Source organism: Erinaceus europaeus, chromosome 5 (assembly GCF_950295315.1).
Source record: "Erinaceus europaeus chromosome 5, mEriEur2.1, whole genome shotgun sequence".
Taxonomy (NCBI): Eukaryota; Metazoa; Chordata; class Mammalia; order Eulipotyphla; family Erinaceidae; genus Erinaceus; species Erinaceus europaeus.
Window position 1 is genome coordinate 382,170 of NC_080166.1, and position 14,379 is coordinate 396,548.

Sequence of the window (14,379 nt, forward strand, 5' to 3'; positions counted from 1 at the left end):
TCACCGCTTGTGAATGGGGAGCTGGAGGCTCAAACCGGGATCCTCACGCCCATCCTTGCGCTCTGCGCCGCCTGCACGTAACCCAGTGTGCTACCATGCAGCCCCCTAAGAGATGGATTTTTATCTATAGGTGCAGGCTACCAGTCATCTTACCATTAAAGTCACTTAAAAAAAGAAAGAAGCACTAGTTACTATGATTATTAGTTCCGTGGAGATTTTGCGATATCACTCACACTTGCTAAGCACGTCCTGGGAAGTCAGGAGCTGAGCCTCGCAGGCTGTGGGCTACTTTCCACTTGAGGGGTGTTGGGAACCCTTCTGCTGCGCTCTCTCCACAGCATCACGGCCACAGCCGCCAGCATCGGCGCAGCAGGGATCCCCCAGGCAGGCCTGGTCACCATGGTCATTGTGCTGACATCTGTGGGCCTGCCCACTGACGACATCACGCTCATCATCGCCGTGGACTGGTTCCTGTGAGTACACGCGGCTGTCTTCTGGGCCCCGCCGCAGGGACCCCACACACCTGTCGCCACAGGGCGCCGGGCAGCCTGGCACACCAGCCGGGAGTCCTTCTGTCCAAGGAGGGCGGGTCCTGTCGGGCCGTCCCCCTGCCACCCGAGCCCTCCCTGTGGCTGGAGACAGGTCCAGCACCATGCCAGCCCCTCCCTGGCGACCGCCAAGGCATAGCGGGCTGCTCCACATGTCACCCCATAAAGCTGCCCAGGGGCCGGGAAAGCTGGTGTGCGTCAGTCAGCAAGGCCTGTTCTCATGCATAACCCGCTGGAGCAGAACGCAGGCTCGCGTTGGCTCCGAGGCTCCCTCCCTGAGCTGCCCAGCCCCGTGGCGTGCAGCCCAGCCCAGCGGAATGGGCAGCTTGCAGCAGGGGGCAGGCTCCGATCCTCACTGGTGGGATGGACTTGGAGCTCTGGGGAGCTCTGAAGGACCCTCCACACTGTCAGGCTCCACCCTGGGGGCCCCGGGCCCCACCTTCCCAGCTGGGAGTCTGTCTGCCTCTCCTTAAAACTCCCTACAGTGAGTAGACCTAGACTCAAGACGTGCAACAAGCAAATGGAAAGACCTAGAAAAGACGCCAGAAAGCACTTGGTGAGATATTTTCTACTTAGGCCTAGGCTCCCCCCTCTCCTACCCCCTCTTTACTTCCCCCAATCACTTTAAGTCTCACCTCGTCAGATAAAGACAGGACCACGAAAGCTGGGTAAGGGCAAGAGACCGGCATACTTTAATGATTCTCCTTTTAGTCACCACCAGGCCACCCCATCACCCAGGGTCCTAGTCAGGGGATCCTAGGATTCCCACACAGATATGATGGGCCTAGACCTCTCTCTCCACTGTCATCTCCATCAGGAACGTCATCACAAGCCCTCCTGGGGCCCCTCCAGGACCTGCTCTCACTGCAGAGCAGCCATGGCAGGGGCTCCCCACTCTCTGAAGGGAGGCTGGTCAGCCTGCTCTGCCCCTTGAGGAAGACGGGGCCTGACATGGGAACAGCCTGGAATGTTCCAGCTGTGACCAGGGACTGTGAGCTCAGACTGACAGGGACTCAGAGGTCACACAGCCTCCTGTGCTAATAGGAACAGACATGGGCCCTGGGTCTGACAGATGGGGTTCACAGTTAATGGTGTTTATATACTTTCCTCATGTTTGGGGGCTACTCTGCCCTGATCCAGCTTTCTAGCCCTCCTCTCAGCTCTGAGCAACAACAGCAAAGAACCTCCCTTCCACCTTCAACACTGCCCCTGGCTGTCCCACGGTGAGAAGGGCCGTGCGTGTAGGGGGCCACGCAGGTGCCCGGGCCACAGCTAGTGAGTTAGCAAGACCCGGCCACCCAAGGAGACCAGCAGTGAGCTCCTGGCCTGACAAATGGGTGGGTGGGGTATGGGGCAGGGGAGAGGGAGGGCTGGAGCCTTGAGGATGTGAGCCCCACAGTCACTCAGATCTGTGTCTGTGTTCACCCGTGCGACACTGGGCAGGGTGCCTGGCATCAGCACTGAATGGGGGTCATGGTGTGAGCCTGTCTTGTCTCTGAAGAACACGGCCCCTGATGATGCACAGTATTAACTCACTGCCTGGCCCTGCTAGTACTCAGCCAGTGGAGAAATGTTGTGTCAGCCGGTGGTTCTCAAAGCCTTAGTTTCAGGACCATTTACAGCTGAAAATCACTGAGGATTCAGAAGCTTTTATCTGCATGGGTCACATCCATGTATATGTGTCATTAAACCTAGAAACCTGTGACTGAGCCTGGCACCTTGGGGCCTCAGGCCTGAAAGCTGTCTTGCAGAATGATTATGCTGCCTCCCCAGCTCTCTCTCTCTCTCATCCTTGTAAAACTAAATTGAAAAATAAATGCTACAATGATAAATTCATTGAATGTTAAACATAAATATCATTTGTATGACAATAAATGTCATCTTCCAAACCAAAAAACAGCAAGAGGAACATTAGCATTTCTATTTTCACATATCTCAGTGTCTGACTTAATTCAGACCCTAACTTGCACTGTTTCCTCTGCTGTGGTGGCTTTCATGTCATGCAGTGTTTGTGACTCTCCACTAAGCATTCATGAGAAAGTGAAGTGGGAGGAGGAAGTAGCTCCTTAGAGTGTGAGGAAATCAGACGTGGCTGGGGGGAACGTCAAGGAGTCTTTGGACCACACTTTGAGAATTACTAACGGGCTCAAGGAATGTGACTTGCAGGAAAGAGATCCCATGGGCGTTTTCAAAAGGAAGGAGCTGGATAAAGGTCATTCCAGGGGTGTGAAGGTGGGCAGTGGCACACCGGTTAAGCACACAGAGTGCTAAGCACAAGGACCTGGGTTCCAGCCTCCGATCCCCACCTGCAGGGGGGAAGCTTCACAAGCAGTGAGGCAGGTCTGCAGGTGTCTGTCTTTCTCTCTCCCTCTCTATCTTCCCCTCCTCTCTCCATTTCTCTCCTATCCTATAAAATGGGGGGAGGGGACCCTGGCCCCTGAGAGTGGTGGATTCATAGGGCTGGTACCCAGCCCGAAATAACCATGAATTTTAATTTAAAGGGGGGGGCGCAGGGGCATATAGCATAATGGTTATGCAAAGAGACTCTCATGCCTGAGGCTTCAAAGTCCCAGGTTCAACCCTCTGCACCACCATAAACCAGAGCTGAGCAGTGCTCCGCTAAAAAAAAAAAAAAAAAAGTGTAACGGTCCTTCCACAGACAGACTAGTGCCATGTCCACAGACGGAGAGGCCGGCTCCTGACTGGAGCTGCTGTGGCGGGGTTCACGGGGCCTCACCTCTGCTCTCCCCTCCCTTCCCGCAGGGACCGTCTCCGGACCACCACCAACGTGCTGGGAGACTCCCTGGGGGCCGGCATCGTGGAGTACTTGTCACGACACGAACTCAAGAGTCACGACGTGGAGCTGGGCAACTCGGTGATCGAGGAGAATGAGATGAAGAAGTCGTACCAGCTGGTCGCTCAGGACAGCGAGCCCGAGAAGCCCGGCCACGGCCACGGCGAGACCAAGATGTGAGCGCGGCCGGAGCGCGGCCCAGAACACGGTGTCTGAGACAGTACGACCCTCCCAGCCCCGTCTGCACCTCTCTGTCAGCCCCACCCCCCTCCTCACTCTGACAGGACTGGCAGCGTTCACCCACGTGTGAGGGAGGGTGCGCTGGTGGCCCAAACGCCTCGCTCTCATCCCGCATTGGAAACGTTTCAGTCACCGGAGCTTAGTCCTCTCCAACAAGGTACTGACACCAAGAGCAGTCTTCCTCGGAACTTAAGACTTTCTATGGTAGACATCCTACAAATGTGATTGTTTCCTCTAGAAGGTGAAGGATCAAATAGTAGGCAAAAGGGGTTGTTTTTAAAACAACTTTCAAAATTTTAAAGTTCTTCAGAATGCAGTTCAGCCTTGGGATCAAAATAGAGACGACCTGACAAACTCCAGCCTGGGAGCAGTGCAGCCAGGAGGGCCTGTCCTCTTCCTGCTGAGCTGCGTCCTCGTCCGGCGCACCTGTGGGCACAGCAAGGGAAGCTCCTGTGTGCCCACGGCAGCCATGCCTCCTCTCTGGGCCTCGAGTCCTCCCTTAGAAAGGAATAATGTCCCCAGGTGCCTCCGTGGGCCCTCCCGTCCTGGATCTCGAGGGGGCCTGGAGCGAGCACCACTGCCCGGGCCAGCTGTGGGGTCACCAGGTCCTGAGGCGAAATGTCAGTCATGCTGCGCACCAGGCAGGAGGCTTTCTGAGGCACGGGTGAGGGTGCGGGTACACACAGCCCTCTGCTTAGTGCCTCCCGGGAGGGAAGGACTCCCTTCTCACCTGCTCGCCCCACCTGGAGGGCTCACTCCGCCCTCCACAGCTGTGAAGGAAGAGGTGTCCTGTGGCCTCACCTGAACGGTCAGAGTCACCTGGGGGAGAGGGAGCACGGTCACCACGGTGTGAGGAGAGGCTCTGAAGCAGCAGCAGCCCACGTCCTCTCTGAGGAAGGCTCTCTCAAAGAGAAGTCCACTGGTTCAAGCCCGACATGCCTTTTCCTTCCAGTTCAAAATCATTCCCTAAGGAAGCCCGCAAGTGAAGCTATAAAGCCACTCCTTGATATATTTTAAAGAATTCAGTCAATGAGCTCTCTCTCATAGAAGTCTGTGGGCTGGGTGTGCAGCCTTTTGTTTGAAAAGGTTTTGCCCTGTATAATCAAAAGCTTGTAAAATGAAAGAAACACATTCTTCCTTTTTTTTTTTTTAGTCCCTTTTGCCAAAACCTTTCCCTAGAGTGGGGTTTTATTATGTCCTGACAGAAATGGTAGAAAATGAATCAATGTGAAGGACCTGTCAGCATGATTCTGAGCTAAGAAGGCCAGGGGAGACGGGGGCGTTAGTTTCAGCAAAGCAGGTCCTAGGTTTGGAGACAAATCATTCACCCTCTGAGGAATATGGAGACCACAATAGGGAGTGGGAGCTGTCAGGTGACACCAGCTATGTTTAGTGTTCTGACTGAAGCATGAAGACTGGAATTCTAGACATACAGCCTCCAGACACAGTGAATTTCTCAGCATAGAGACATTGTGTGTGTACAAAAGTTAACTTTAGACCGCGGTGCAATAACCATTTAACTGTGAGACACTGCTTGGAAATCACACTACAAAGGTTCATTAAAGTCTGTGGTTGTCATCTGGGGACACCAGTAGAGCAAGGATTAATCGTGTCAAATTAACCTCGTTACGTGGTGTGGTCTATTTTTACACTAACGGTTTCTTCCTGAAAGCAAGTCCTGGAGGCGACCCTCTCCCCGGTCTCTCACAGGCTCTGCATGTGCTGCACCCAGTGTGGACAGAGAAGCATTACTCTGTAGATGCATTTTCAATAAAGAAAGAAAATAGTTTTGCATTATATCTTTGCATGGTATTGTTATTCTTTCTACAGAGAAGCAACACTTCTGGGGACCGGTGGTGGTTGAGTGCACATGTCACAGTGCTCAGTGATCCAGGTTCAAGCCCTCACTCCCCACCTACAGGGGAAAAGCTCCACCAGAATAATTCCCACAGATGGAAACCAGTCCTGGGGCTGCTGGTGGTGGACCCGATTGAATGCATATGTTACCATGTGCAAGGACCTGGGTTCAAGCTCCTGGTCCCCACCTGCAGGAGAGAAGCTTCTCTAGTGGTGAAGCAGGGCTACAGGTGTCTCTCTGTTTCTCTTCCTCTCTATCTTCCCCTTCCCTCTCAATGTCTCTCTGCCCTGCCAAGTACAATGGAAAGGAAAAGGAAAAAAAGGAGAAAGAGAGAGAGAGAAGCAAAGCTTCCACTGGCAGAGACAGTTTGGTGAGCTCAGGGAACTGCTGGGGACAGCTTCCATGCAGGTAAGAAAACTCTTGGAAGGACCAGTCACAGAAAAGTAGAGGGCCTTGTTCTTGCTCAGCCTCGAGCTGTGGAGTGGGAACTGGAGGGCACAGGATGTAGGCATTAGATACAAATGTCTCAGATGGAATGAGTCACTTCCACGCTGGCTTAAGGGAAGGTGTAAGGCCACCAGTGGTCCCTCCAAGGAAGCGGCTTCCTGTCTGGTTTTCAGATCTGCTGTCATTTCAGGAAAGAGCTGAGGAAAATTCCAGAGGCAGTTTTGGAAACAACCAGAATGCTCCTGAACCGTTCTGTTCAGTGAAGAACAACAGAACAACCGTGGGTGACTGATTTATTCCTGTGGGCATAGATGAGTACAGATGAGCATAGATGAGTATAAATGAGTATAGATGAGTATAGATGAGCATAGATGAGTACAGATGAGCATAGATGAGCATAGATGAGTATAGATGAGCATAGATGAGCATAGATGAGTATAGATGAGTACAGATGAGCATAGATGAGTACAGATGAGCATAGATGAGCATAGATGAGTATAGATGAGTACAGATGAGCATAGATGAGTACAGATGAGCATAGATGAGCACAGATGAGTATAGATGAGTATAGATGAGCATAGATGAGTACAGATGAGCATAGATGAGTATAGATGAGCATAGATGAGTATAGATGAGTACAGATGAGCATAGATGAGTATAGATGAGCATAGGTGAGTATAGATGAGTATAGATGAGCATAGATGAGCATCGATGAGCACAGATGAGTATAGATGAGTACAGATGAGCATAGATGAGTACAGATGAGCATAGATGAGCATAGATGAGTACAGATGAGCATAGATGAGCATATATGAGTATAGATGAGTACAGATGAGCATAGATGAGTATAGATGAGTAAAGATGATTATAGATGAGCATAGATGAGTATAGATGAGCATAGATAAGTAAAGACAAGTAAAGATAAGTATAAATGAGTACAGATGAGCATAGGTGAGTATAGATGAGCATAGATGAGTACAGATGAGCATAGATGAGTAAAGATGACTACAGATGAGCATAGATAAGTATAGATGAGTAAAGATGATTATAGATGAGTACAGATGAGCATAGATGAGGAAAGATGAGTACAGATGAGTAAAGATTAGTATAGATGAGTGCAGATGACTATAGATGAGTATATATGAGTGCAGATGAGCATAGATGAGTATTAATTACTGTATATGAGCATGGATGACTATAGATGAGTATATATGAGTGCAGATGAGCATAGATGAGTACAGATGTGTATAGATGAGTGAAGATGAGTATGAATTACTATATATGTGTACAGATGAGCATAATGAGTACACATGAGTATAGATGAGTACAGATGAGTATACATTGTTATAGATGAATATGAGGAGGGGGTACTTGAACCCCCGGCTCCTCAATGAGCCAGATTTACAAAAAAGGAGAAGAAAAAACTTCTAAGAAATGTACTGACTTATGTGAACCTGGAAACCTCTCCTTCCATGTGAGAAGAAGCTATGACCAGCTCATCCTCTCAGGCAGACTGCTGTGTCCCTGAGCTATGAGGGAGTCTTCACAGAGCTTCCCAAAGCTGGCTGGTAATGGCCTCTTAGATGGACATTGTGGAAGGGGAGCAAAGACCAGCTAGGGGGCAGGCAAGTGGAAATTGGTGACTTTGGGAGGAAGTCCTTCCTAGCAGCTGGGTGATCATCCTTAAATTTCCCTGGTCACTTCTGAGTCCAGAATGTCAGCTGTGGATGCCCCCCACCCCATCCCAAGTGGCCAGAGCTGGAACTTCCCTCAGGCCAGCAGCCATTTGAATATCACAAATGCCCTGATCTGTGGTTTCTTAGTTTTGGGTCATAAAGGGGCTCTCGTCATGTCTCGATGTGTCACATTCAAGGGTCTCCAGTGCAGCTTTAGCCTGGGCAGCCATGAGATGGCTTCATGAGATCACCTGCCAGTTCCTTATTAAAAGCCACTGAGGGCCGGGCAGTGGTGCACCCGGTTAAGTGCACATATTACCAAGCACAAGCACTCAGGTTCAAGGCCCCCCTCCCCATCTGTAAGGGGGAAGCTTCATGAGTGGTGAACTTGGAGGAGGGCTGCTTTGGCTGCAGGAGTGAGGGCAGCCAGCGAGCCCTCCCCAGGCCGCCCGCTGAGCACTTAACCCAAGGCTGCTGTCAATCAGCCAGCCTCCCCGCCACCCCCTTCTCCACCAGGGTGGCCCCAGAACTGGGCAAAATAACCAGTGCTGGGTGGCCTGTTCCCAGGGGCCAGAACAGTTGGGAAGTGTCAGCTCCCAGCTTGTCAGATGAATTAGTCGGCAGAAAATAGAACAAGGCAGCAAGATGAAGGAAATGGATAGGCAGTGAGCTGAGGGGTGCTGATGCCAGGCATAAAGGAACAGATGGAGGGGTATTCAGGACAGTCACCAGGGGGCTTGGGGCTTTCCACTGAGAGGAAAACTTGCCCTGAAAAGAACTCACTTGGGGAAGAGGCACATGGAACCCCAAAGTGATGGTATAAAAACAAGATTCCTGGTGACAGACACTTCAGGTCCTGGTGGCATGGGGATACTGAGCCCACTGGTCATCTTCCCCTATTGTCTACCACTCTGGGAGTATGGACCAAAATTCCTTTGGGGTGCAGAAGACAGGGGCTCTGACTTCTGTAACTGCAGGATCTCCTTCTTTAAACCCAACTTGAGGATAAGAAAGGCAGACCCAGGGCTGGGCAGACCCAGGGCACGGAGACCGCGAAAGGCTCTCCTGCCTGAGGCTCTGAAGTCCCCGCACAATCCCCAGCACCACCACCAGACAGAGCTCTCTATCTGCATCTTATTAAAGAAATAAGCTGTCTAGAACTGAAGGGGAAGAGGAGGAGGACCAGAATGAAGGCCCAGCTGTAACTGCAGATGAAGAACAGAGCACGGCCCTGAGATCAGAGGCCCTTGGCTTCAGACGCAACAGTGTGAGGCGCTGGGCTCAGCAACTGCCCGGCAGTGCACACACAGAGACGCCGAGCTCCGGGGCTGGCGGTGGGCACCCGGAGGGGCGATTGCCCCCATCACAGTGCACAAAGGCCCGGGCTCAAGCCCCCGTCCCACCTGCAGGGGAAAAGCTTCACGAGCGGTGAAGTAGGACTGCAGGTGTCTCTCTGTCTCTCTCCCTCTCCCTCTCTATCTCTCTGCCTCCTTTCTCAATTTCTCTCTGTCTTGTCATATATTTTTGGATTTTTTTTTTTAGAAAAAAATGGCTGCCGGGAGTGACGGATTTGTTGTGCAGGCACCAAGGCCCAACAATGACCCTGGTGGCAACCTAAAAGGGAAGGGGGTGGGGTAGGCAGGGGTAGATAGCATAATGGTCATACAGAGAGATGCTCATACCTTAGGCTCCAAAGTCCCAGGTTCAATCCCCCACACCACCAAAAGCCAAAGTTGAGCAGTGCTCTGGGAAAAAGAAAGAAAGAAAGAAAGAAAGAAAGAAAGAAAGAAAGAAAGAAAGAAAGAAAGAAAGAGGGGAAAGGGAAAGGATCTACTGACAGGCAGTGAAACTTGCTCTGCTTTGCTATGTGGGAGACCCAGGCTTGAACCCAGCCCTCACCATATTTGGTCTCTTCCACTGTTTCTTTCTGCTTTTGTCTCTGTCTCTCTCTGTCTACAAAAGTCATCCCTGTGCAGTGAAGCCCTGGTGATGACAAAAAAAGAAGAAGGAAGAGGAGGAGGAGAAGGCGGAGGGAAGCTATTGGTTTAAAGTTAAAGTAATCTTTTCTTTTTAACCAGAGCACTACTCAGCTCTGGCTGATGGTGGTGTAGGGGACTGAACCTGGAACTTCAGAGTCTCAGGCAGGTGAGTGTCTTTGCAGAACCATTATGCTCTCTCCCCTGCCGTCGTGGTAGTTCTTCCCTGGGCCACCAAAATGGAAAGATGGCTTAGACCAAGAAACAAGAGTTTCTTCTGGCCGCCTGTGCTCTGGTGGCCTAGTCACTCAGTCTCTCTGAATCTCAGCATCCTCGTCTGAACACGTGAGGCATGGATGAGACCCACAATCCCTGAACCACTTCCCACATCCGTTTCCCTTCTATCTGAGGAGCTGTTAGAGGGGTTTTTGGTCAGCTGAGCTTGGCAAACTTCAACTTCCTCATCATAAATGAATTTAAAATATCCTTGTTGCTGTCATGAGAATCACACACATCTAGCACTATTCAGACCTAACACTTAAGATTCTTGAGGGTAAGGGGAGACTGGCAGTAGTGTATCTGGATAGAGCACATGGTCCCATCCATGCACAGGGACCCAGGGCACAGGGCACAGGGACCCAGGGCACAGGGACCCAGGGCACAGGGCACAGGGACCCAGGGCACAGGGCACAGGGACCCAGGGCACAGGGCACAGGGACCCAGGGCACAGGGACCCAGGGCACAGGGACCCAGGGCACAGGGCACAGGGACCCAGGGCACAGGGACCCAGGGCACAGGGCACAGGGACCCAGGGCACAGGGACCCAGGGCACAGGGACCCAGGGCACAGGGCACAGGGCACAGGACCCAGGTTTTGGCCCCCAGACCCCACACACAGGGGGAATCTTCAAGAGCAGTGAAGCAGTGCTGAGGGTGTCTCTCTCTCTCTCTCTGTATATATATATATATATATATATATATATATATATATATATATTCCCTTTTGTTGTCCTTGTATTATTATTGTAGTTATTAATGTTGTCGTTGTTGTTGGATAGGACAGAGAGAAATGGAGAGAGGAGGGGAAGACAGAGGGGGAGAGAAAGACAGACACCTGCAGACCTGCTTCACTACCTGTGAAATGACTCCCCTGCGGGTGGGGAGCCGGGGGCTCGAACCAGGATCCTTACGCCAGTCCTTGCGCTTTGTGCCATGTGCACATAACTCGCTGTGCTACCGCCCAACTCCTGGGTGTCTCTCTTTTTCTTTCTTTTATTTTTTTAAAATATTTATTTATTTTTCCTTTTGTTGTCCTTGTTGTTTTTTTACTGTTGTTGTGGTTATTATTGTTGTTGTAATTGATGTTGTCGTTGTTGGACAGGACAGAGAGAAATGGAGAGGGGGGAGACAGAGAGGGAGAGAACCTGCACGCCTATGAAGCGACCCCCCTGCAGGTGGGGAGCCGGGGGCTCAAACCAGGATCCTTGAGCCGGTCCTTGTGCTTTGCACCACGTGCACTTAACCCACTGCGCTACCGCCCGACTCCCTCTTTTTATTTCTGTTTCTCTCTCCCTCTCTGCCATCCCCTCCTCGCACAGTTTTTCCTTGTCTCTGTCAGAGAGAGAGAGAGAGAGAGGACTACCAGGAGGTATGGAGCCACAGAAATAACCTCTGTGGCAATAAAAGAAACAAAACAAAAAGGAGAAAAAGACTCTTGGGGGCTGTTTAGAACAAGCCCGGGAAGGTGAAGGACCCGAGTGTCACCTAGGAGGCATCTGGCCCTCTGTCAGCAGGGGGACACAGTGCAGATCCACAGGCCCGAGGCTTCTGGGCACAGCTTTGTGTTTCCCCTCGAAACCGGCAGCTGAGAAACTGCCCGGGCTCTGGCCGAGGGGCCCAGGCAGGCCCTGCCAGTCTCCTCCAGGCCCCTGAAAGGCCAGGCCCTCCCTGCCACCCAGCGCTGCATGGTGGCGCTGTGAGGGACAATCCCACACTCTGAAGAGACCACCCAGCTCCCTCCCACGTCTCCCAGGGAATAGAACAGCCCCTGTGTGTGCCAAGAGCCTCCCTCTGCCGGGCCCTCCCACCCTCCTCTCTGCCAAGGAAGAGGCAGCTGGGAACCCCGCTGCTCTGCTGATGCCAGCCCCCCCCAGGCCACTGTGAGGCCGGGTGCTGCTGCCACCCTGTGGCAGTCCTTCCTGAGCCTGAGCCGCTGACCCTCCTGGAAGCAGAGGTTCACAGGGAACAGAATCCACCTTTAGGAGGGATGCAGCAGATGCCACAGAAACAGGAGAGCGTTCAGGGGTCTGAGAGAAGCAGCAGCTTCAGACTGGGCCAGCAATCTCCCCGCCACACTCACACCTGTGCCTGGATCCCTGTGGATTAACAGAAACTGCAGTGAGGTGCTGCCACACGGACGTGCTGGGACCTGGGGCCCGGGAACCACCGTGACAGGCTCACGTCACTCAGGGGCTGGGACCTGGGGCCCGGGAGCCACCGTGACAGGCTCACGTCACTCAGGGGCTGGGACCTGGGGCCCGGGAGCCACCGTGACAGGCTCACGTCACTCAGGGGCTGGGACCTGGGGCCCGGGAGCCACCGTGACAGGCTCACGTCACTCAGGGGCTGGACCTGGGGCCCGTGAGTCACCGTGACAGGCTCACGTCACTCACAACACCACTGGGTCACACAGAGTCTGGTTCCTCTGCAATCGTAGTGCCATTCACAGCGGTGTGCCGACACATGAGAGACATTGTGGCCCCTGCTGCACAGACTGTCTCTTCACGAAGCTATAGCCTCATCTCTGCAGAGGAATAGGCTCCAGGATCTGAATCTCGCCCCCTGCAAAGTCTGCAAAGGGAAACCCTAAGCACCAATGTATTTGAGACAGGACTGGTAGGAGGCAGTGACGTCAGCTGAGCTTATGACAATAGGGATCCAGCACGGGCTGCAAGCTCAGACTGACGGGCTCAGAGGTCCCACCGGCTCCTGTGCTGAATATGAACAGACGTGGGCCCTGGGTCAGATCAGCGGGGTTACAGTTAGTGGTATCTACATACTCTTCCCATATTTGGAGACCCTCTCCGCCCTAACCCAGCTTTCTGGTCCTATTCCCAACTCTGACACCGTCTTCTCAGACAATCTTTTAACCACCTGCATGTTAGCCGTCAGGATCAGGCAAAAATTAGTAAAGTCATGGGACCTTTGGAATATACCTTAAAATAGACTTCCTAGCTTTTTCCCACATGAAAACCCCAAAAATCTCATCTGCTCTATTCTTACCTTTAGGTTCCTGATTATTAAACAATTTGTCCTGCTTTATATCTTACCACCTTTCAGCCACCAGGTTCCAGGTGCTGCCATGACGCCACCCTGACCTCCCTGGGCAGACGCCCTCACCATGTGTCCTGGAGCCTCCCCTCCCCAGAGCCCTGCCCCACTAGGGACAGACAGACACAGGCTGGGGGTGTGGGTCCACCTGCCAACACCCATGTCAGGTGGAGAAGCAATGACAGAAGCCAGAACTCCCCCCTTCTGCTCCCCATAGAGAATTTGGGTCCCTGCTCCCAGAGGGATAAAGAGCAGGGAAACTTCCAGTGGCGGGGATGGGACACGGAGCTCTGGTGGTGGGAACTGTGTGGGATTGTCCTCCTGTTATCCCACAATCTTGTTCATCATTAAATCACTAAAAAATAAAAAAATAAATGAATAAGAATAGCGATCTGAGGCCAGGCAGTGGCACACCTAGTTAAGTGCAGGCATCACCAAGCACAAGGACCCAGGTTCGAGCCCCCGGCTCCCCAACTGCAGAGGGGACACTTCATGAGCAGTGAAGCACGTCATCAGGTGTGTCTCTGTCTCTTTCTCTCTCTTTACCTCCCCCTCTCAATTTTTCTCTGTTCTATCAGAGAAGAAGAGGAGGAGGAGGAGGGAAGGGGAGGAGGAGGGGGAGGGAGAGAAGAGGGAGAAGAAGTAGGAGAAGGAGGAGAGGAGGAGGCCGGCCTTCTTTCCCTCTGTGCACAAACTGAGGAGCGTCATGTGCAGAAGAGGGAGGAGGTCGCCATCTTCAGGTCAGGCAGCGTCCTCACCGGAGTCAGGCCGGCAGCACCCGGCCCTGCAGGGCTTCCAGCGCTGTGACAGCAGCCTGTGAGGCCCTGCACCTGCACCTGCGCCTGCACCTGCACCTGCACCTGGCCCTGCAGGGCTTCCAGCGCTGTGACAGCAGCCTGCTGAGGCCCTGCACCTGCGCCTGCGCCTGCACCTGCACCTGCACCTGCACCTGCACCCGGCCCTGCAGGGCTTCCAGCGCTGTGATAGCAGCCTGCTGAGGCCCTGCACCTGCACCTGCACCTGCACCCGGCCCTTCAGGGCTTCCAGCGCTGTGATAGCAGCCTGCTGAGGCCCTGCACCTGCACCTGCACATGCACCTGCACATGCACATGCACCCGGCCCTGCAGGGCTTCCAGTGCTGTGACAGCAGCCTGTGAGGCCCTGCACCTGCACCTGCACCTGCACCTGCACCCGGCCCTGCAGGGCTTCCAGCGCTGTGACAGCAGCCTGTGAGGCCCTGCACCTGCACCTTCACCTGCACCTGCACCCGGCCCTGCAGGGCTTCCAGCGCTGTGATAGCAGCCTGCTGAGGCCCTGCACCTGCACCTGCACATGCACATGCACCCGGCCCTGCAGGGCTTCCAGTGCTGTGACAGCAGCCTGCTGAGGCCCTGCGCCTGCACCTGCACCTGCACATGCACCCGGCCCTGCAGGGCTTCCAGCGCTGTGACAGCAGCCTGCTGAGGCCCTGCACCTGCGCCTGCGCCTGCACCTGCACCTGCACCCGGCCC

General features: G+C 53.3%; 1 protein-coding gene across 2 annotated transcripts in view; it reads left to right on the plus strand.

Moving 5' to 3' along the window:
- Positions 1-5,381, plus strand: part of SLC1A3 (solute carrier family 1 member 3) — an 88,677-nt gene extending 83,296 nt beyond the window's left edge. For both annotated transcript variants that reach the window (XM_007532046.3, XM_060190955.1), the window contains 2 exons: positions 339-473; positions 3,312-5,381. In XM_007532046.3, coding sequence (XP_007532108.1) covers positions 339-473; positions 3,312-3,522 — 346 coding nt within the window. In that variant the 3' untranslated portion in view covers positions 3,523-5,381. The remainder of the gene's footprint in view (positions 1-338; positions 474-3,311) is intronic.
- Positions 5,382-14,379: the final 8,998 nt, after the last annotated feature.